Source organism: Mastigoproctus giganteus, chromosome 3 (assembly GCF_048544385.1).
Source record: "Mastigoproctus giganteus isolate SK-2022 chromosome 3, ASM4854438v1, whole genome shotgun sequence".
NCBI classification, from domain to species: Eukaryota; Metazoa; Arthropoda; class Arachnida; order Uropygi; family Thelyphonidae; genus Mastigoproctus; species Mastigoproctus giganteus.
This window is the reverse complement of record NC_143577.1, coordinates 159,499,840-159,516,700: the sequence shown is the minus strand read 5'-3', so window position 1 is coordinate 159,516,700 and position 16,861 is coordinate 159,499,840. Positions and strand designations below refer to the sequence as shown.

Sequence of the window (16,861 nt, the reverse complement as noted above, 5' to 3'; positions counted from 1 at the left end):
AAGCGAGGAAGGGGTTTCACCCCTGGCTCCAACCAGGTCAACATAAGCGATCAATGTGCTCTGTATCTCCCCACTTTGAAAACCACTGGTATAGAGTATTAGCACTTTTGTTTATTATATTTTAATGTGTTTAGGATTTGTGTCTCAGGATGAATGTTTCTCAGAAGCTTTTTTGATATTTCTATAAATCAATAGAATTTAAAGAAAATAATTTGTCTTCATAATAAATTATAATTTTTTTTTTTTTACTCTATAGATCTCCTGGCTATCCATATGCCATTTCTAACAGTACAGGAAAAATTCATGAATTTTATCATCCCTGGTTTCAGACCATTATTATGTTTATGGGTAAGTATTAAGAACGACATTATGTAACATGTTATTAGACATTAATTTTATTAGCATTTCTTTTAGGTAATTGTTTTATTAATTTCAGCTAGAAGTCTTTACTATTGCTTTTTCCTTCAGAGTTTTATGGTCATAAAGAAATATATTGGCATTATTAAAATTATTTTGTGTGCATTAGTTATACTTTTGTGTACTGTCTTCTTTAGAATTAAGATATACGACTTGAGCAGCTTCTGGTTTTACAAAACCAGAAGCTTATTAGGTCATATTATTAGGTCTTTTATTAGGTCATATGTTACTCTTAGTATCCTCCCCCCATGCAAGATTTTGGTGAATCTGTTATCTTAACAAAATAGTAGATTACCATTCCTTAAGGTATGTTGTAGACATTCTTACAGTGAAAAGCTTCCAGGTGGGAGTCTAAAATGCTGAAGGAGCTAATTCAAATCCCACTTGTGAGTAAAATTTCAGCCAAGTCCAGTCATGTAGTTTGAGGAGTTGGATTTATTCATATTCTGTGTGCACCATGTCTAAAAATTTAATAAATTCATATATGCTCTCCTTTCTCCACCCCCAATACAGTTAATTTCTCCAAGGACTATACTGCATAACCCGAGTTCACACAACTGTTGAAATTAAAATCACCAACCACTATAACTCCTGAGATTTATTATACACAGAGACAAGCCAACCTGTAAAATCTTTCCAAGTTTTAAAACTGGTAGAAGGAGCCTAATACACGAACTACAATTACCCTAAAAAAAGAAGCCATTACATAAGAGTAGTTCCTTCAAATGCATCCACCAATACCTTTTTAATACTAAGAATAGAATGAAAGTTCGATACAGACACTCCATCACCTTCTTAATGTTATGTAAAGCTGCAGCAAAATCATAACTGAACATTGCACCCATAGGTGATAGATCACATTTGCGAGTAATAAAAATTTCAGAACATTCAATTGCATCATAAGTTTGACTAGGTAATAACTCAACTAAAGAAGAAACAGTTGTGTGAACCTTGGTTATGCTGTATGTTCTGAAACTTCCCTACAATGAGGAATATAACCTATGACCCTTATGAATAAAAAAAAAAGGCAAAAGAGGTTCAGCTTCCTAAACTTTGTTTCCCATGCCTTAGTAAAAAATATAATGTATTTTCAGCATGAAATAATAGATGAAATGTAGCATAGTGATGCATAATCCAGACATTAATCAATCAAAGAAGCTTTTGAGTATGCAATCGTTATTAAACAAAAACTCTGTCCAAGACACTCACTCACTCACTCACTCACACACACACACACACACACACACACACATACACAAAACACAACACTTGACGTTTCACAAAGGAGATTCCCAATTCACTGAGGATCAAAGGGTGACACAAGTAATTACAAACCTATTAGTGTAACTTCTGTTCCAGGAAAATTAATGGAGGCACAGGTTAAAGAAGCACTGCAGAATCATCTAGACAAGACTGCAGTTATAGTTCAGACACAGCATGGGTTGGCGCCTCCGTAGCCAGGTGGGAAGGAGCAGCAGTGCGTAACACACTTCTTGATTAGACCGGGTTTCGATCCCGTCACCACCAAATACGGAGGATGCAGAAAGGTCAGGGAATGACCACTGCATATTCCCGGAGCAATATAGCCTTCGTTGCTAATGCTCCTAAAAACCAAATAACAAACAAACAAACAGCATGGGTTTTGTTAAGGGGAAGCTTTCAAATTTGATTGGATACTATGATGTCACAAAGGAACTAGATACAAAAAATAATTTTGATATCATATACTTGGATTTTAGGAAAGCTTTTTATACTGTTGCACGTGGATGACTACTATACAAATTGCAGCAGTATAGTATTAAGGGCTAGTTGATACAATAGATAAAAGGGTGGTTGAGTGGGAGAAGACAGTGGTAATCAATGGATGCTGCTCTTCGTGTTCTTCGATGTTGGGTCCATTGTTGTTTTCTCTATTTATTAATGATACTGATGAATGTATATCAGACTTAATGTCTAAGTTTGCAGATGATATGAAGGTTGGCAGAGTTGTTAATGTCAGTAATGATAGTACCCTACTGCAACAGGATCTAGAAAAGTTGAGCAGATGGGCTGGGGAGGTGGCAACTTAAGTTTAACATTCACAAATGTAAAGTACTGCATATGGGTAGCAGTAACCCCAGATTAATGTACCAACTGTGTGTACTACACAGGGTAGTGGAGAATGAAAAGGACCTGGGGGTAATTGTGCAGTCAGATATGAAGTTTTCTGAGTACTGCAGACAGATTGCAAGAGTAGCTCATGGTATCTTGTCAATGATATACAGGAATTTTGCTTGCAGGGATAAGGAGGTGATTGTCCCCCTTGTATAAGGCGATGGTCAGGTCACACCTTGAGTACAGGTCTGGAGGCCTCATTTTAGGAAGGATGTAGAACTGCTGGGACGAGTACAGAGAAAGGTAACAAGATTGGTGAGTGGAATAAAGGGTTGCTCTTACAAAGAAAGGCTCAAGTTCTGATAATTGCAGTGTCTGGAGACTAGGCACTTGCGAGGTGATCTGATTGAGGTGTGTAAGGCCTTGAATGGTTTGAGCAGGCATCAATGCTGATGGGATTCTTCATCTTGCCCATATTAGTTGCCTGAGGGGACAAATTCAAATTGAAGAAAGACAGTTGTTGAATAGATGTGCAGAAATTTGCCTTTTAGCCAGTTGGCAGTTGTTTGCTGGAACAAACTTTCATCTGTCATAGAAGTTGACAGCTTAAATAAATTCAAGGCAGAACTAGACATAAATTTTTTTTTGGCTGACGCTATATAAGCTTGCTTTCTTGCATCATATGCCTATGCCAGTGCTAAAAATTTGGTCATAAACACTAAAACACATGCGCATGCACGCACAAAAAGCATCAAAACAAAAACAGTTGAACCAGAGAGCAGACCCAACAAAAAAACAAACACTGATCCGGAGGTGACCAACAAGGTGTGATCCAGTGTAAGCACAGGTTGAGGTGTGGCATCCATACCACACAGAAGAATGCCACCCCTCTATGTTACCAGGCAATACTAGGTGGTAGATGACTGACTCTCATCAATTGGAACAGTACCACCACTTTGTTTATTGTAGGTTTTAAGTGTCGAATCCCTTTTTTAGTCTCCAGAGCAAAGCTCTGGGAACCCCACCCCCATCTCTTCCATTATGCAGTATGATTGATGTCTTTTGAGATTATGATGGTTATCCAGTCTTCTTTATATTTCAAGGATGCAGCTTTAAAAATGGCGTTCTCAGCCCAGTCACTAGATACTCCAATGAACCAAACCAGGTAACTCTCTAGGATGCATCCAGATTAGCTAGTGTCTAATCTCGCTGCCTCTGTTCTGCCACCTTGTGGTCTTCCATCAAAAGGATGTCAGAAAAATTTTGAACAGTCTTTATGCCATGAAAGCTCCAGGTGCTGAGCTTACTTCTGTTTAGTGTTTCCTTTTTTTCACTTTCGTATTCCACTGATTTTTCCTTCTGCTTGGAAATTTGCTCATATCCAGCCAGTTTTTAAAAAGGGTGACAAATCCCTATCATCCGGTTGCACTTCTACTCTTTCTAAAGTAATGGAGAAATCTGCTAACCACTAACTCCTGAACTGTCTTGAAATCTACTGTCAGATCAATGATCACCAATATGGAATTGCAGATCATTGATCTCCAATTCAATTAAATCCATTAGTGTCAATCCACTGATGATTACTAGTTTATGTTATCCATCTATGGAAAAGTTTGAAACTCAAGCAGTTGCTCTTGACACTTCAAAGGCTTTTAATTGTGTTTGGCATAAAAGTCTTTAAAATTAGCTACCATCTTGCAGTTTGCCTACTTTTTTTTTATTATTATTATTATTATTATTATTGGGTATCCCATTTTGTCTCTGACCACTTGCTATGGGTGATGGTAGATGACCTTCTGTTTTCTAATTTCTTCACTGGTGGCATTACCCAAGCTTTAGTTTTTTCTTCTACTCATTTCCCTCTTGTATATTAATGACTTTTTTTTCTTTGACTGGAAATGCTATTCATTGTTTTGCTGATGTTAGCACATCGTATTCCACCTTCCAGTTTGAGAAACCTTTCCATACACAAACAGCTTCAACTCCTTGAAGAATTCTTCTGCTCCTGAGCTTATCTTTGATGACATTCATATTTCTAGACAAGATCACATATCTCTATTAGGGATTAATTACCCTGACTTCTAATCTCTCTTGAGAGCACAGCACATCACATATTGGCCGACCGGGCTAGCCGAGTGGGTAAAGTACCTGCCCGGCAACCCAAAGGTCGCGGGTTCGATTCCCGCCTCGGGCTTGGATCAAAGTACTGCAAAAACCTTGGGAGGTGCAATATGGCCACAGAAGCCGATGCGCCAACAACTACCAAATCAATCAATCACATCACATATTGTTTCCTCTGCTTCTAAAAAAATGGATTTTTCTCTTTTGCTCTTGGTGTTACTTTTCTTCTAAACAGTTACTCTGTGCAAGTCTCAAATCTGCTCTACCATGGAATATTGTTTGCACATCTGGGGGGTGGTGGTTCCCATAACTTATCTCAGGCTTCTAGACTCTATTCAAAAGAACATAGTTAGGTTAATTAATGACCTATGAATTGTTGAGGAGGCTTCCATCCTGCAGTGGGTTGATAATGGCTGCAGTTTACTTTTTATCTCTTAAAAAGTTTCTGCACTCTGTCTCATATATGTTCTGTTTCTGCTGCATGCCTTTTCTGTAGATACTTCTATGGGAATTGTTCTTCTGATTTAGCAATTCCCTCACTCTCTTGCAAACCAGTCAGCAGTCTTTTACCGTCCAACTTCAAACTTGCAGAGTCAACTTTCCTTTTTCCTCATTTAGCTTTTCAACTTTCATTTTCTGGAACAACTTCATACATATTTCCCAAAAATTACAATCTACATAAATTGAAGTCTAGTGTCAATTAGTATTTTCTCTCAGCTTCTCAACCTTCAACCCATGCAAGGTACCAGGTACTGTAGATTCTAATACCTTTCATGTTTTGTGTTTTCATTAAAAAAACCCCAAAATTTCCTGATTCTGATTTCTAATTTGTCAAGTATGTTGTTTTCATTGTTGGTAATAAATATTTATAGACTCATTTTAAATCTTATATCCTTGTCATCTTGGATTTTGTATAGTGGGTTTATTTATTCAACATAAATAAACTTTCTGACTAATGTTCCTTGGGTTCACAAAAAGAATCAGTAGAGGTCAGAGTATGCTTACTCTCCTTCAGTATCCTGGTCTTGAGTGTAATATTAAAAAATAAGACATCTTCTCCAGAATTAAAAAAATAAAGCATTCTGTTCTCAATTTGTATAATTAAATTTACATCATTAAGTTCAGAAACAATACTTTGAGAAACAAAATGCATAAACTTTTATGGCTAAAGAAGGAGACTCAATATTTATTTTAGACTTTGCTGAGGTAAAGAAAAAGCTTATACTCAGTATGTGTATTCAGTTGTATTCAGTCAGATAAGCTTTTTAAAACTATCTAGTTGAAACTAATGCATTTCTGATGCATTATTTCTAAAGATTTTTTTTCCCTTTAAAACTTATTCTGTGTTCTTCTTTTGTCTCTTTGTTTAACATTCAATATTTGCTTACTAACCATTGCTTGGATTAAAACAGTTCCACTCACTTATTTCTCTCTATATTTAATGGGCAAAGCTATATGAAGCAATCAGCATCATATAGCTTTGATTATTAACTTCATTTTAACCATAGAATATGTGTTAGATGCTTATTAATATTCATAAATCCTGAAATTGCAGTAACCGTTGTAGCTTCTATTTTTAATTAAAAAATTTATCCTTCAGATTTATCCATCTGACGATCATGTTCCTAAATTTGAATTAGTAATGAAAGTCACTTTTAGATTAATATTCTATTGATGTGCATTTAAATAAATCACTATATAGCCACTATAATAACTATAATAAGATTTTTATTTTCATTTTATATTAAAAAGGAATAACATGACATACTTTACATAACTCCTCTGACAGTGTGGTCGTCCCAGAGTATAAACAGAAAATTTATTTATTTATTTTATTTATAAGTAAAACTTTTATTACACTACTAATAACCACTATGTTTCACTCTTATATATGTTTCTAACTTTAATTCACATGCACAGCTGTAAGGTACTCTGTATATTCTCAATAAACAAACCGTTTAAAAGATTCCGGAGCTAGCAACGACTAGCGGTCAATATACAAAACAATAGTGCACTGCCTGGAGGTTAGAAACGTATGTTAGCTATTTGGAACATGCGTGTGTGCATGCAGAAAATACAATTGCAAATGAAGCTGCATTAACTAACATGGGCACCTCCACAGCCAGGTGGGCAGGAGCAGCAATGCGTAGCACACTCTTCTTGATTAGACCAGGGTTGACCACCAAATACGGAGGATGCGGAAAGGTCAGGGAATGAACACCGCATATCCCCGGAGCAATATGGCCTTAGTTGCTAATGCTCCTAAAAACCAAATAACAGTAGCATTAACTAACAAAAATTAACATTATTACTGGTAAGTATTCTATAAATTCTATGATTCAATACAAAATTATTAATTTTAAGTTTAACCTTTTCTACATAATTATATATTAAAGTAGCTTTTAGTTCAGTCTCTTTACACACTTTAGGCCTACACATACACATGACATTGATGGTATCAGTCACCAACTTATTAGATTTTTGTGGTACAAAATTCATAGTTAAATGAAGTGCTAATTTTGAAATATTCACTGGAAATCTTGGCAATTTGTGTTTTTGTTTAAAAGAAAATTGAGTTATTACAGCTCTGATTCATACTATCTGTTTAAAAGAAAAAGAAAAAAAAAACAATGACATTAGAAGTGAGATCAGAAAACTTTTTTGGATATTATAGAATTTATGATAAAGATTAATTGTAATACATTATACAATAGATATTGTTTAAACAAATTTTCAGTGTAATCACTTGTAATTGCACTGGTGGCAAACAGAACAATATATGTTTGAAATGAATGTTTTAGATGGAGCTCCATCTAGAATAGGCAATGACTTCTCTTTCATTTGTTACGTCATGAACTTTATTCTTTCAAGGAGTTTGTACACAATAAGATTTTTATTTTCATTTTTTATTTCAGAGATGTTTACAATAATTTTTAAAATTCTCTAGGTGAAATGACATGTCTCTTTGGTTTATGCTACATAAGGTGGAGGGAAAGGAAATCCATAATGCAAGAAGAAGTAAGGAAATTTTAAGACATTTAATTATAAAATTATTTTATGTATTTAGTAATGTGCAGTGATAATTGCAATCTTAAATGTGGAAAACTTTTTTTCATTATGCTTATTAAATAAATAAATACAATACAGGTGCTCCTCTGACTTGGACAGGTTATACTGCTATAAGAAAAGCACCACTCAGAATGACAATCAGTCTGAGTTGATTTTCCCATAAAAACAGTGATATGGGAGAAAGATTACATTTCTGCCTGCCTGCCTGCCCGCCCAAGGGTTTGTGTGATATACAAAAATATGAGTAGTTGCATGCATTTTAATGCTCCTTATGACTAAGCTTGACTGTACAAAGTACAGTCAAGCTTGGTTATAAGGAGCACGGAAATAACGAGATCACGGCTGTAACGACCAAAGAGCCATAATGATTTTATGCATATTCCCATACAATCGCTCACTGTTATAATGAGCATACTACACGGTTACACCATACAAGTGTTGGTAACTATGCAAACATTCTTAATTGCTCGGGTAGTTGAAAAAACCCAATTCTTGGAATAGACGAAAATGAAAGGATGACAGCTTTTGTGACCACCCACATCGCATCAGATTAGCGGCTGGTTTATGACCTTGTCCTTTCAGGGATGGGGCTATACAATAGTTCATTGGCATTCCATTACCCATTACCCTATTTACAGATTGTCTTGTAGTCACTGAACGATAAATTTATTTCGGGACAGACAATGATACAACAAGGTCTTGAGAAACTATCCTGGGTCAACACAATAGTTAAAGACAACATTTGATTTTTAACTCCTGTAATGACAAATTAATACTATTTCTATGCTATACTGCATATATCTTCAAATAAATAATCGGAAATGAATGCATCAACCTGGAGGAGCAATATTTCAGCATAACAACTAGTACACTAAAAGTAGATACTTTTGGGGGGGGCAGCGGTGGTTCAGATGATTGGCATTCTACTGTAGGTTTTTTTTTTTTTTTTTTGCACCACCTTTCAAAATATCCTGCTGATTCCCATGGTCCTGACAAACCCCTTGAAATTATTAAGGTATGTTTCCCTAGCTTTACCCTCCCACTCATTTGAAATGTTGCTACCTTCAGAACATCTTTCCAGCAGTGGTTGTTGCAGTCATAAAAAAGAATGTGAGATGTGTACAAACATTACTTTGACCCATATAATCAGGGCGCCTCTGTAGCCAGGTGGGCAGGAGCAGCCGTGCGTAGCACACGCTTCTTGATTAGACCAGGGTTCGAGCCCGTGACCACCAAATACAGAGGATGCGGAAAGGTCAGGGAATGACCACCGCACATCCCCGGAGCAATATGGCCTTAGTTGCTAATGCTCCTAAAAAACCAAATAACAAACAAACAAGCAAACATATCAAATAAACAAGTCTCTGTATTCTTCTTCCCCCTAACTACCAATTTCCCTGAACCAGTAAGGTATCCTCCATGATACTGGAAAAATCCCATAGGCTATACAAGCAATGACCTCATGACTCGCACTTTGGCATCTTGAAGTATCCTGGTAAGTCGTGAGTATGCTGTACTTTATTATTACCCTATTTAATGTTGGTAATGTCTTACTGTGTGTTTCATTTATCAATAAACTTTATTATACGTATGTACAAGAAAATCACATTATACAGTAAACCCCCGCTATTCACGGTATCTGTATTCGCGATCGCCGATTTAATATAAAATGAAACTTAAAAAAATGTGAATTTTAAAGTGCCGTGAACATTTTCCCCCATAAAAAAACATGGGCGTGGCTAAAATTATCTTTCCTGGTCAAAACAGCGCTCAGTGGGTGGGGGGAGAGGGGTGACAAAATCGCGAGCGTGGATATTTCTCGCTAATCCTTGTTCAGTATGTGTTATGCGCTTGTCATGGAAGGTTTCGTCGTTTGCTTTTAATTTATATGCTTATAAATTGAATAAATTTATCAATTTATAAATTGATATGCTTACAAAAGTGATAAATCTACCGTTTTGCAGTGTAAAACAGACTTTTTCGAGTGTGTTAACAGAAGAAAGTGACTTTATTGTGGACAAGTTCTTTCTAACCCCTACAAAAATATGGCTATGAATAACAAGAGAAATGTGAAAATATCAAAGAAGGTGATGACATTAGCGAATAAAATTAAGTTATTAGATAAAATTTCTAATGGTGAAAGTGTCTCCTCAGTGGCAAAACATTATAAAATCAATGAATCAACGGTACGATCAATCAAAAAATCGGAAGGAAAAATCCGCCGTAGTGTCCGTGAAAACGCGCTAATTGCTTCAAAAATTTGCTCTGTAACTCATGATGTTAAATTAGAAAAGATGGAAAAAGCTTTAAATCTCTGGATAGAAGACCGAACTCAAAATAAAATTCCGTTAAGTTCACTCATCATTCGTGAAAAGGCAAAACTCCTTTATCAACACTTTAGCGAAACTGGTGATAGCACTGGTGGGATAAGTTTTTTAGCTAACAAAGGCGCTGGTTTGAAATTTCTAATAAATATTACATTTAATATTAAATTGTTTCTTATTTTCATTTCGATGCCATATGCTTGCAATTCACTATGTATTCTCTATGTACGTAGTCATATTACAAAGGTACATATAATACATACATAGACAAAATTTTAGACTAGTTTTTCTTATATATTTCATACTTTGGAACAGAACCCCTTTATTACTATGGGAGCCATAACTCAGTATTCGCGTTTTCGGTATTCGCGGCATTTCTCAGGAACGTAACCCCTGTGAATAGCGGGGGTTTGCTGTATATGGGGTCAGCGGGTGTTCGCTTATATCCGTGGTTTCAGCCATCCACGGTAGATCTAGGAACGTATTCCCCACGGATACAGGGGTCTTACTGTAGTGGCATATGATGCAAGAAAGCAAGTTTATACAGTATCGGTTTTCACCCATCCATTCAATCCAAATGTTTGTCTAGTTCTGCCTTGAATATATTTAAGCTGTCAACTTCTACAATGACAGATTGTTCCAGAAATCAACCACCCGCTGGCTAAAGGCAAATTTCCACACATCTATTCTATAACTGCAGGTATCCAGAAGTCTCCAGAAGCTGCTTTTTGCAGAATTTAAGCCTTTCTTTGTTCTACTCACCAATCTTGTTGCCCTTCTCTGTGCTTGTTCAAGCAGCTCTACTTCCTTCCTAAAATGAGAGTACTCATTATACAGTACTCAAGGTGTGGCCCGAGTTACCGGGATTCTGTCTGAAAATGTACATGAAGTTTGGCTTACTGTAACATAATTTGAGATTAGAACCGAGACCATATATATTTGTGAGATGAACAACAAATGAGAGTGTTTGGGAAGTTGAGATCTTTTCGCAGATAAGTTTGTTCTGTTAGTTTGATTATTCATGATGCATTCAGTAGTAAGAGAAGGTGGGCAGGACATTTATGATGTAAAGAAAATTTTTTGATATGGTGTACACACCACAGCAAGAATATAACCAGCTCCTTCACATAATGTTGCCTTGACAATGCCCTCCCCTACACATACACGCCACTCAGACTCCCTCCAGTCATTATCTGCAGTACCAATAAGTTCAGTCTGGTGGACTAGTGACATCTAGTGACTGGCTTGCGAACACCATTTTAGCACTGTACCCTCAAAATGTAAGGAATATTGGATCTTGCCATTATACTCATTATAATCTCCAAAAGATCAACCATATTGCATGATAGAGAAAGAGAGAGATGGGGAGGTAGTTGGAGCTTTTCTCTGGAGACTAAACATGGGTTCCTGCACATCGAGCATCCAGTAAGCAGAGTGGTGGTATTGCACTTTTTGACGAGAGTCATCTACCATCTAAGATTTCCTGTTAACACAGAGGGGGTGACATTTCTCCATGTGGTGTGGACAATACACTTGACCCCTGTTTATGCTGGTTTTTCACCTCCAGTATATTTGGTGCCATATTTAAGGACTTGCACACAGTGGTTATACCCGGGGTTGCTAACAGTCCCACCATCATGAATATGCAAGCAGAGGATTTGGTTGTTGCAGAATGGCAAAAATGAGTCACCTGAATATCAGCTCCATCAGTGTTTTGGCGCCTCTGTAGCCAGGTGGGCAGGAGCAGCAGTGCGTAGCACACGCTTCTTGATTAGACTACGGTTCAGGCCTGTGAGCCACCACATATGGAGGATGCGGAAAGGTCAGGGAATAACCACTGCATATCCCTGGAGCAATATGGCCTTAGTTGCTAATGCTCCTGAAAACCAAATAACAACAACAAATCAGTGTTTAGATTCCTAGGTAGTAAGCCCAGCTTGTCTGTACCTGAGAGAATGTCTGTGACAGCTTCAAGTGGTGCCTCCGTAGCCAGGTGGGAAGGAGCAGCAGTGTTTAGCACACACTTCTTAATTAGACCGGGGTTCGAGCTTGTCACCACCAAATACGGAGGATGCGGAAAGGTCAGGGAATGACCACCGCATATCCCTGAGCAATATGGCCTTAGTTGCTAATGCTCCTAAAAAAAAACAAATAACAAATAACAACAACAGCTTCAAGGACCAAAGCACAGTAGACTTTCAGAATAACTGTACCTTCGGGGATTCAAGGTGCCGTTATTTTGATTTTTCTGGTATTTAGAAAGTTTTATTTTAAAAATTTTTAATTTTTAATGCAGAAATAATGAGGCTAAATAAGAAATAGAGATTAAGGATGCGATTTTATTAACTACACATAAAAAACATAACATGTTGATGATCCAATGTTATATTCTGCCATTAATACACTCCTGTTTATGCCTCGTGCTATTTCCTTTATTGTATCAAATTTAGTCTGCATGAGTAGTACAGTGGCATCATCACTGTCCTCTCCACACCGGGTGGAAAAAGCCCATGTTCGAATCCTGTTGATGGCGTGAGGAACCTTTATGGGCTTTTTTTCACTCTGTGGCTCAGTTAGTTGGTCTCAGGCCTAGATAGCAAGGTTTTTCCTCCAGAAACTGGGGTTTTGCATCCAGCAAAACAGGCAATTCACTATGGGTATATGAATTAACTTTCTGGTTTATAATAGTTTGGATTACATGAAGTTTGTTACGGAGCTTTGATGTTGTCCTTCTTTTCTTCTCCGTATGGGATTTATTAACTTTAGGAGTCATAGTGAGGGGTTTTTAATTTAAAATAAATGTAAAACAGTGGTATAATCCATGATATCAGTACAGAATTCATTTTCAGAATGGCAAACGCAAACAAATACAGTAATCACGTGACCTGCCAGTTTCTTTTTTCGGCACTGCCAGACATCTGCGCTGTATGTAAATCTGATCTCAATGTGCATTAGCTCAAATGTTCCGTTATTTGGGGTGCCATTATTTTGACAGTCAACTGTATTAGGATATTCTTAAGTTCTCTCCTGACATATATAATATAAACATATCAAAATAATTTACCAATGAAGTATCAAAACTTGTAGGCCCTGATAAAATGAAGTGGATGGCTTATTTTCATCTCCTAGTTCAGTGGTATGCAAACTTATTTCACTCACGGCCCCTGTTTATTAAATATAAAATTGATGCAACCCCTCAATGTAAGCCCTGAGAGAAGATGACAAGATTTTTAGAGAAAAAAATGGCATTTTATAAGTTATGTATAAAAAAATTTTATTTGAGTACTGAGAAAGGAATAAAAAAATTTATTCCTTTTTAATTTACACATTAAAATAATTGTTTAATGTTTTTATAGAATACAGAAAAAACAAATCAAATTATTCTTCACCAGACAACACCAGACATAACAACAACCACTTCAATTAAGATTACAAAACAATAAAAAATGAACATTACAAAACAAAATTGATGAGACTGGATAACCGATAATATTTGGTCCATATTTGGAGCAATATTTGAAATTGCTAATTTCACGTCATCTTCTGTATCAAGTCTGGAATGCTGTTTGTTTTCATAGCTGTTAATTTGAGAAACAAACCTCACATAAATATGTAGACCCGAGAGGTAGCTATCTTTGTTTCACCATTTTCAATAATTCTGGATACTCATCTTGAAGAGAAAGCCAAAAAATTTCACAATTAGTCTGGAAATGAGCATGTAATGCTTTGTCAGATGACAGGTTAATAAGATCTTCCGGTCAATAATTTCTGGATTATAAAGAAATTTCAAGAGCAAAGGGATCACGAATCCAATACAACATTTTTTTTCTGGAGGTACATAATCGTTTGGAAAAATTCTTAGTTAGCATTGTTAGGTGGGTGGCAATGACATCCCTAAATTGTAAAATGTCAGTATTATTGTTATTAACAAAATCAGAAAAACATGGGAATATTTCAGTATTATTACACTCAAATTCATTTTTCCAATGGCTAAGTTTATTTTTGAAAGCTTCTGATATTAATATACAGTGGATTCCAGTTATTTGGGCCAACAGTTAATCAGGGAAGTTGTTTAGCATTAGCATTAGTAGAGGCGTATGATGCAAGAAAGCAAGCTTATGCAGCATCAGCCAAAAAAAAAAAAAAAAAAAAACCCACTCCCATTTCACCCCTCCGTTCGTTTGAAATACCTGTCCAGCTGAGCCTTAAATTTATTTAGACTATCAACTTCCACAACAAGGGATAGAAGTCTGTTCCACCAACCAACTACCTGCTAGCTAAAGGCAAATTTCTGCACATCTATCCTACATCTATCTTTCCTCAATTTAAATTTTTAACCTCTCAGGGAATTATTCTGAGCAAGAAGAAGAATCCCATCGGCATTGAGCATGCTCAAACCGTTCAAGGCTTTATACACCTCTATCAGATCACCTCGCCGATGTCTAGTCTCCAGACACTGTAATTTGCAAAACTTAAGCCTTTCTTCGTAAGAGCAACCCTTTGTTCCATTCACTAATCTTGTTCCCCTTCTCTGTACTCGTTCCAGCAGCTCTACATCCTTCTTGAAATGAGGCCTCCAGACCTGTATACAGTACTCAAGGTGTGGCCTGACCATTGCCTTATACAAGAGAATAATCAACTCCTTATCCCTGCTAGAAAAATTCCTGTATATCATTGACAAGACACCATGAGCTACTCTTGCGGCCCATCTGCACTGCTCAGAAAACTTCATATCTGCCTGCACAATTACCCCCAGGTCCTTTTCATTCTCTACACTGTCAGTGTAGTACCACAGAGTTAAGTTGCTCTGGGGTTACTGTTTCCCGTATGTAGTACTTTACATTTGTCAATGTTAAACTTTATTTGCCACCTCTCAGCCCATTTGGTCAACCTTTCCAGATCCCGTTGCAGCAGGATATCGTCAGTTGTGTCCTTAACAACCCTGCCAACCTTTGTATCATCTGCAAACTTGGACATTAAGCTTGATATACCATCATCAATATTATGGGTGATTTCAATTTGCCTCTAATTGATTGGAGTAAATGGGAAGGAAACTCGACATGGGGGACAAAATTTTTAAATCAACTAGATGACTGTTATTTGTATCAACATGTCAGGGAAAGTACTAGAGAAAAGAATATCCTAGACCTCATCATCACACATGAATCAGATGACATGACAGGGCTGACAGTAGAGAAACCAGTAGCAGGAAGTGATCACGGAGTTCTACGGTGGATGATGACGAGAGAGGTAGCAGAAGTAAAAGGCAAAGGAATGGGTTTTAATTTCAGAAAAGGAAATTACGATGCCTTAAGGTACTACAGGGCCTCTATTAACTGGGGAGATATCGCGCAGAGAATGAATACAATTGAACTCTGGTACGCTTTTAAAACATTAATCACAGATGCCTTGAATGCGTATATACCATTAAAAAAATACTCCACGAGAAGGGTTCCAAGTTGGATGAATAGTGAAGTTGCCACATTACTTGAGTAGAAAAAGGTGGCATGGAAAGGTTACAGAGCAATAAAAAGTACTGAAGCCTATAACAGCTACAAGATGATCTGTAATAGAGCCACAGAAAAGGTCCGACAGGCAAAGGCAGTTTATGAGAAATCACTAGCAAACAGAGCAAAGAGGGGGGATAAAGAATTCTTCACATATATAAATGCCAAGAAGAGCAGGACAAACCAGATCGGACCTTTACGTAAGGGAAAGGGGACAGTAATAAATACACCAGCTGCCGTTGCAGATGAACTCAACAGTTATTTTCATCGATATTTACAAATGAAAAGCCTTTTCTGGCAATGGGAAATTGTGGGAGCGAAGTTAAAAAATATGTAATTAATGATATTGAAGTTTCGCAAGATTATTTAATGAAAAAACTTTCGAGCCTACAGACCAGTAAGGCTCCTGGAGTTGATGGAATATACCCTATAATCTTAAGAGAGGCGGCAAGCGAGTGCATTGAACCATTGAGGCTAATTATGCGAGCATCACTAGACTCTGGGGAGATTCCCTTGGATTGGAAAAGTGCAAATGTATCTCCCATACATAAGGGTGGCTCTAAAAGTGAAGTTGGAAATTATCGACCTGTCAGTCTGACTTCAGTAGTAGGGAAAATCATGGAGGCAATGATCAAGGGTGGAATTCAGGATCATTTGGATCGAATTGAAATTCTCAAGGATACTCAGCATGGTTTTGTAAAGGGGAAATCATGTTTAACAAATCTGGTTCGCTATTTCGAAAGGGTCACTCACGAGCTGGATTTAGGGAATAATTTCGACATTGTTTATTTAGATTTCAGCAAAGCTTTTGACTCAGTCCCACATGAGCAGTTGCTTTATAAGCTGGAACAGGTTGGAATCACTGGGAAAATCCTTAGATGGATAGAAGGATGGCTTCAGGGCAGGAGGCAGAGGGTTGTGATAAATGGCTATTCCTCAGATTGGGTTGATGTAAGAAGTGGGGTTCCCCAAGGATCAGTATTAGGACCACTGTTGTTTTTACTTTTCATAAACGACATTGATGAAGGGATAGAGGGCGTGATGTCTAAATTTGCAGATGACGTTAAAATTGGTAGAGTAGTTAATGATCAATGTCAAGCTGAGCTTCTTCAGAAAGACCTAGATAGACTTCAAGAATGGTCAGAAAAATGGCAGCTGTGCTTTAATCCAACAAAGTGTAAGGTATTACACCTGGGAAACAGTAATCCCACAAAAACTTATTCACTTGGTGGAGTTCAACTAAACCCAGTACTGGAGGAAAGGGACTTGGGTGTTACGATACGGTCAGACATGAAATTCTCTGAGCATTGTAAACAGGTTGCAAGGAAG

At 37.1% G+C, this 16,861-nt stretch overlaps 1 protein-coding gene across 4 annotated transcripts in view; it reads left to right on the top strand.

Moving 5' to 3' along the window:
- The window catches only part of LOC150088358 (solute carrier family 35 member F6-like), a 329,560-nt gene that overhangs the window by 29,561 nt on the left and 283,138 nt on the right, over positions 1-16,861 (top strand). For all 4 annotated transcript variants that reach the window (XM_090370737.1, XM_090370736.1, XM_090370735.1 and 1 more), the window contains exons 2-3: positions 257-348; positions 7,580-7,650. In XM_090370737.1, coding sequence (XP_090226863.1) covers positions 257-348; positions 7,580-7,650 — 163 coding nt within the window. The remainder of the gene's footprint in view (positions 1-256; positions 349-7,579; positions 7,651-16,861) is intronic.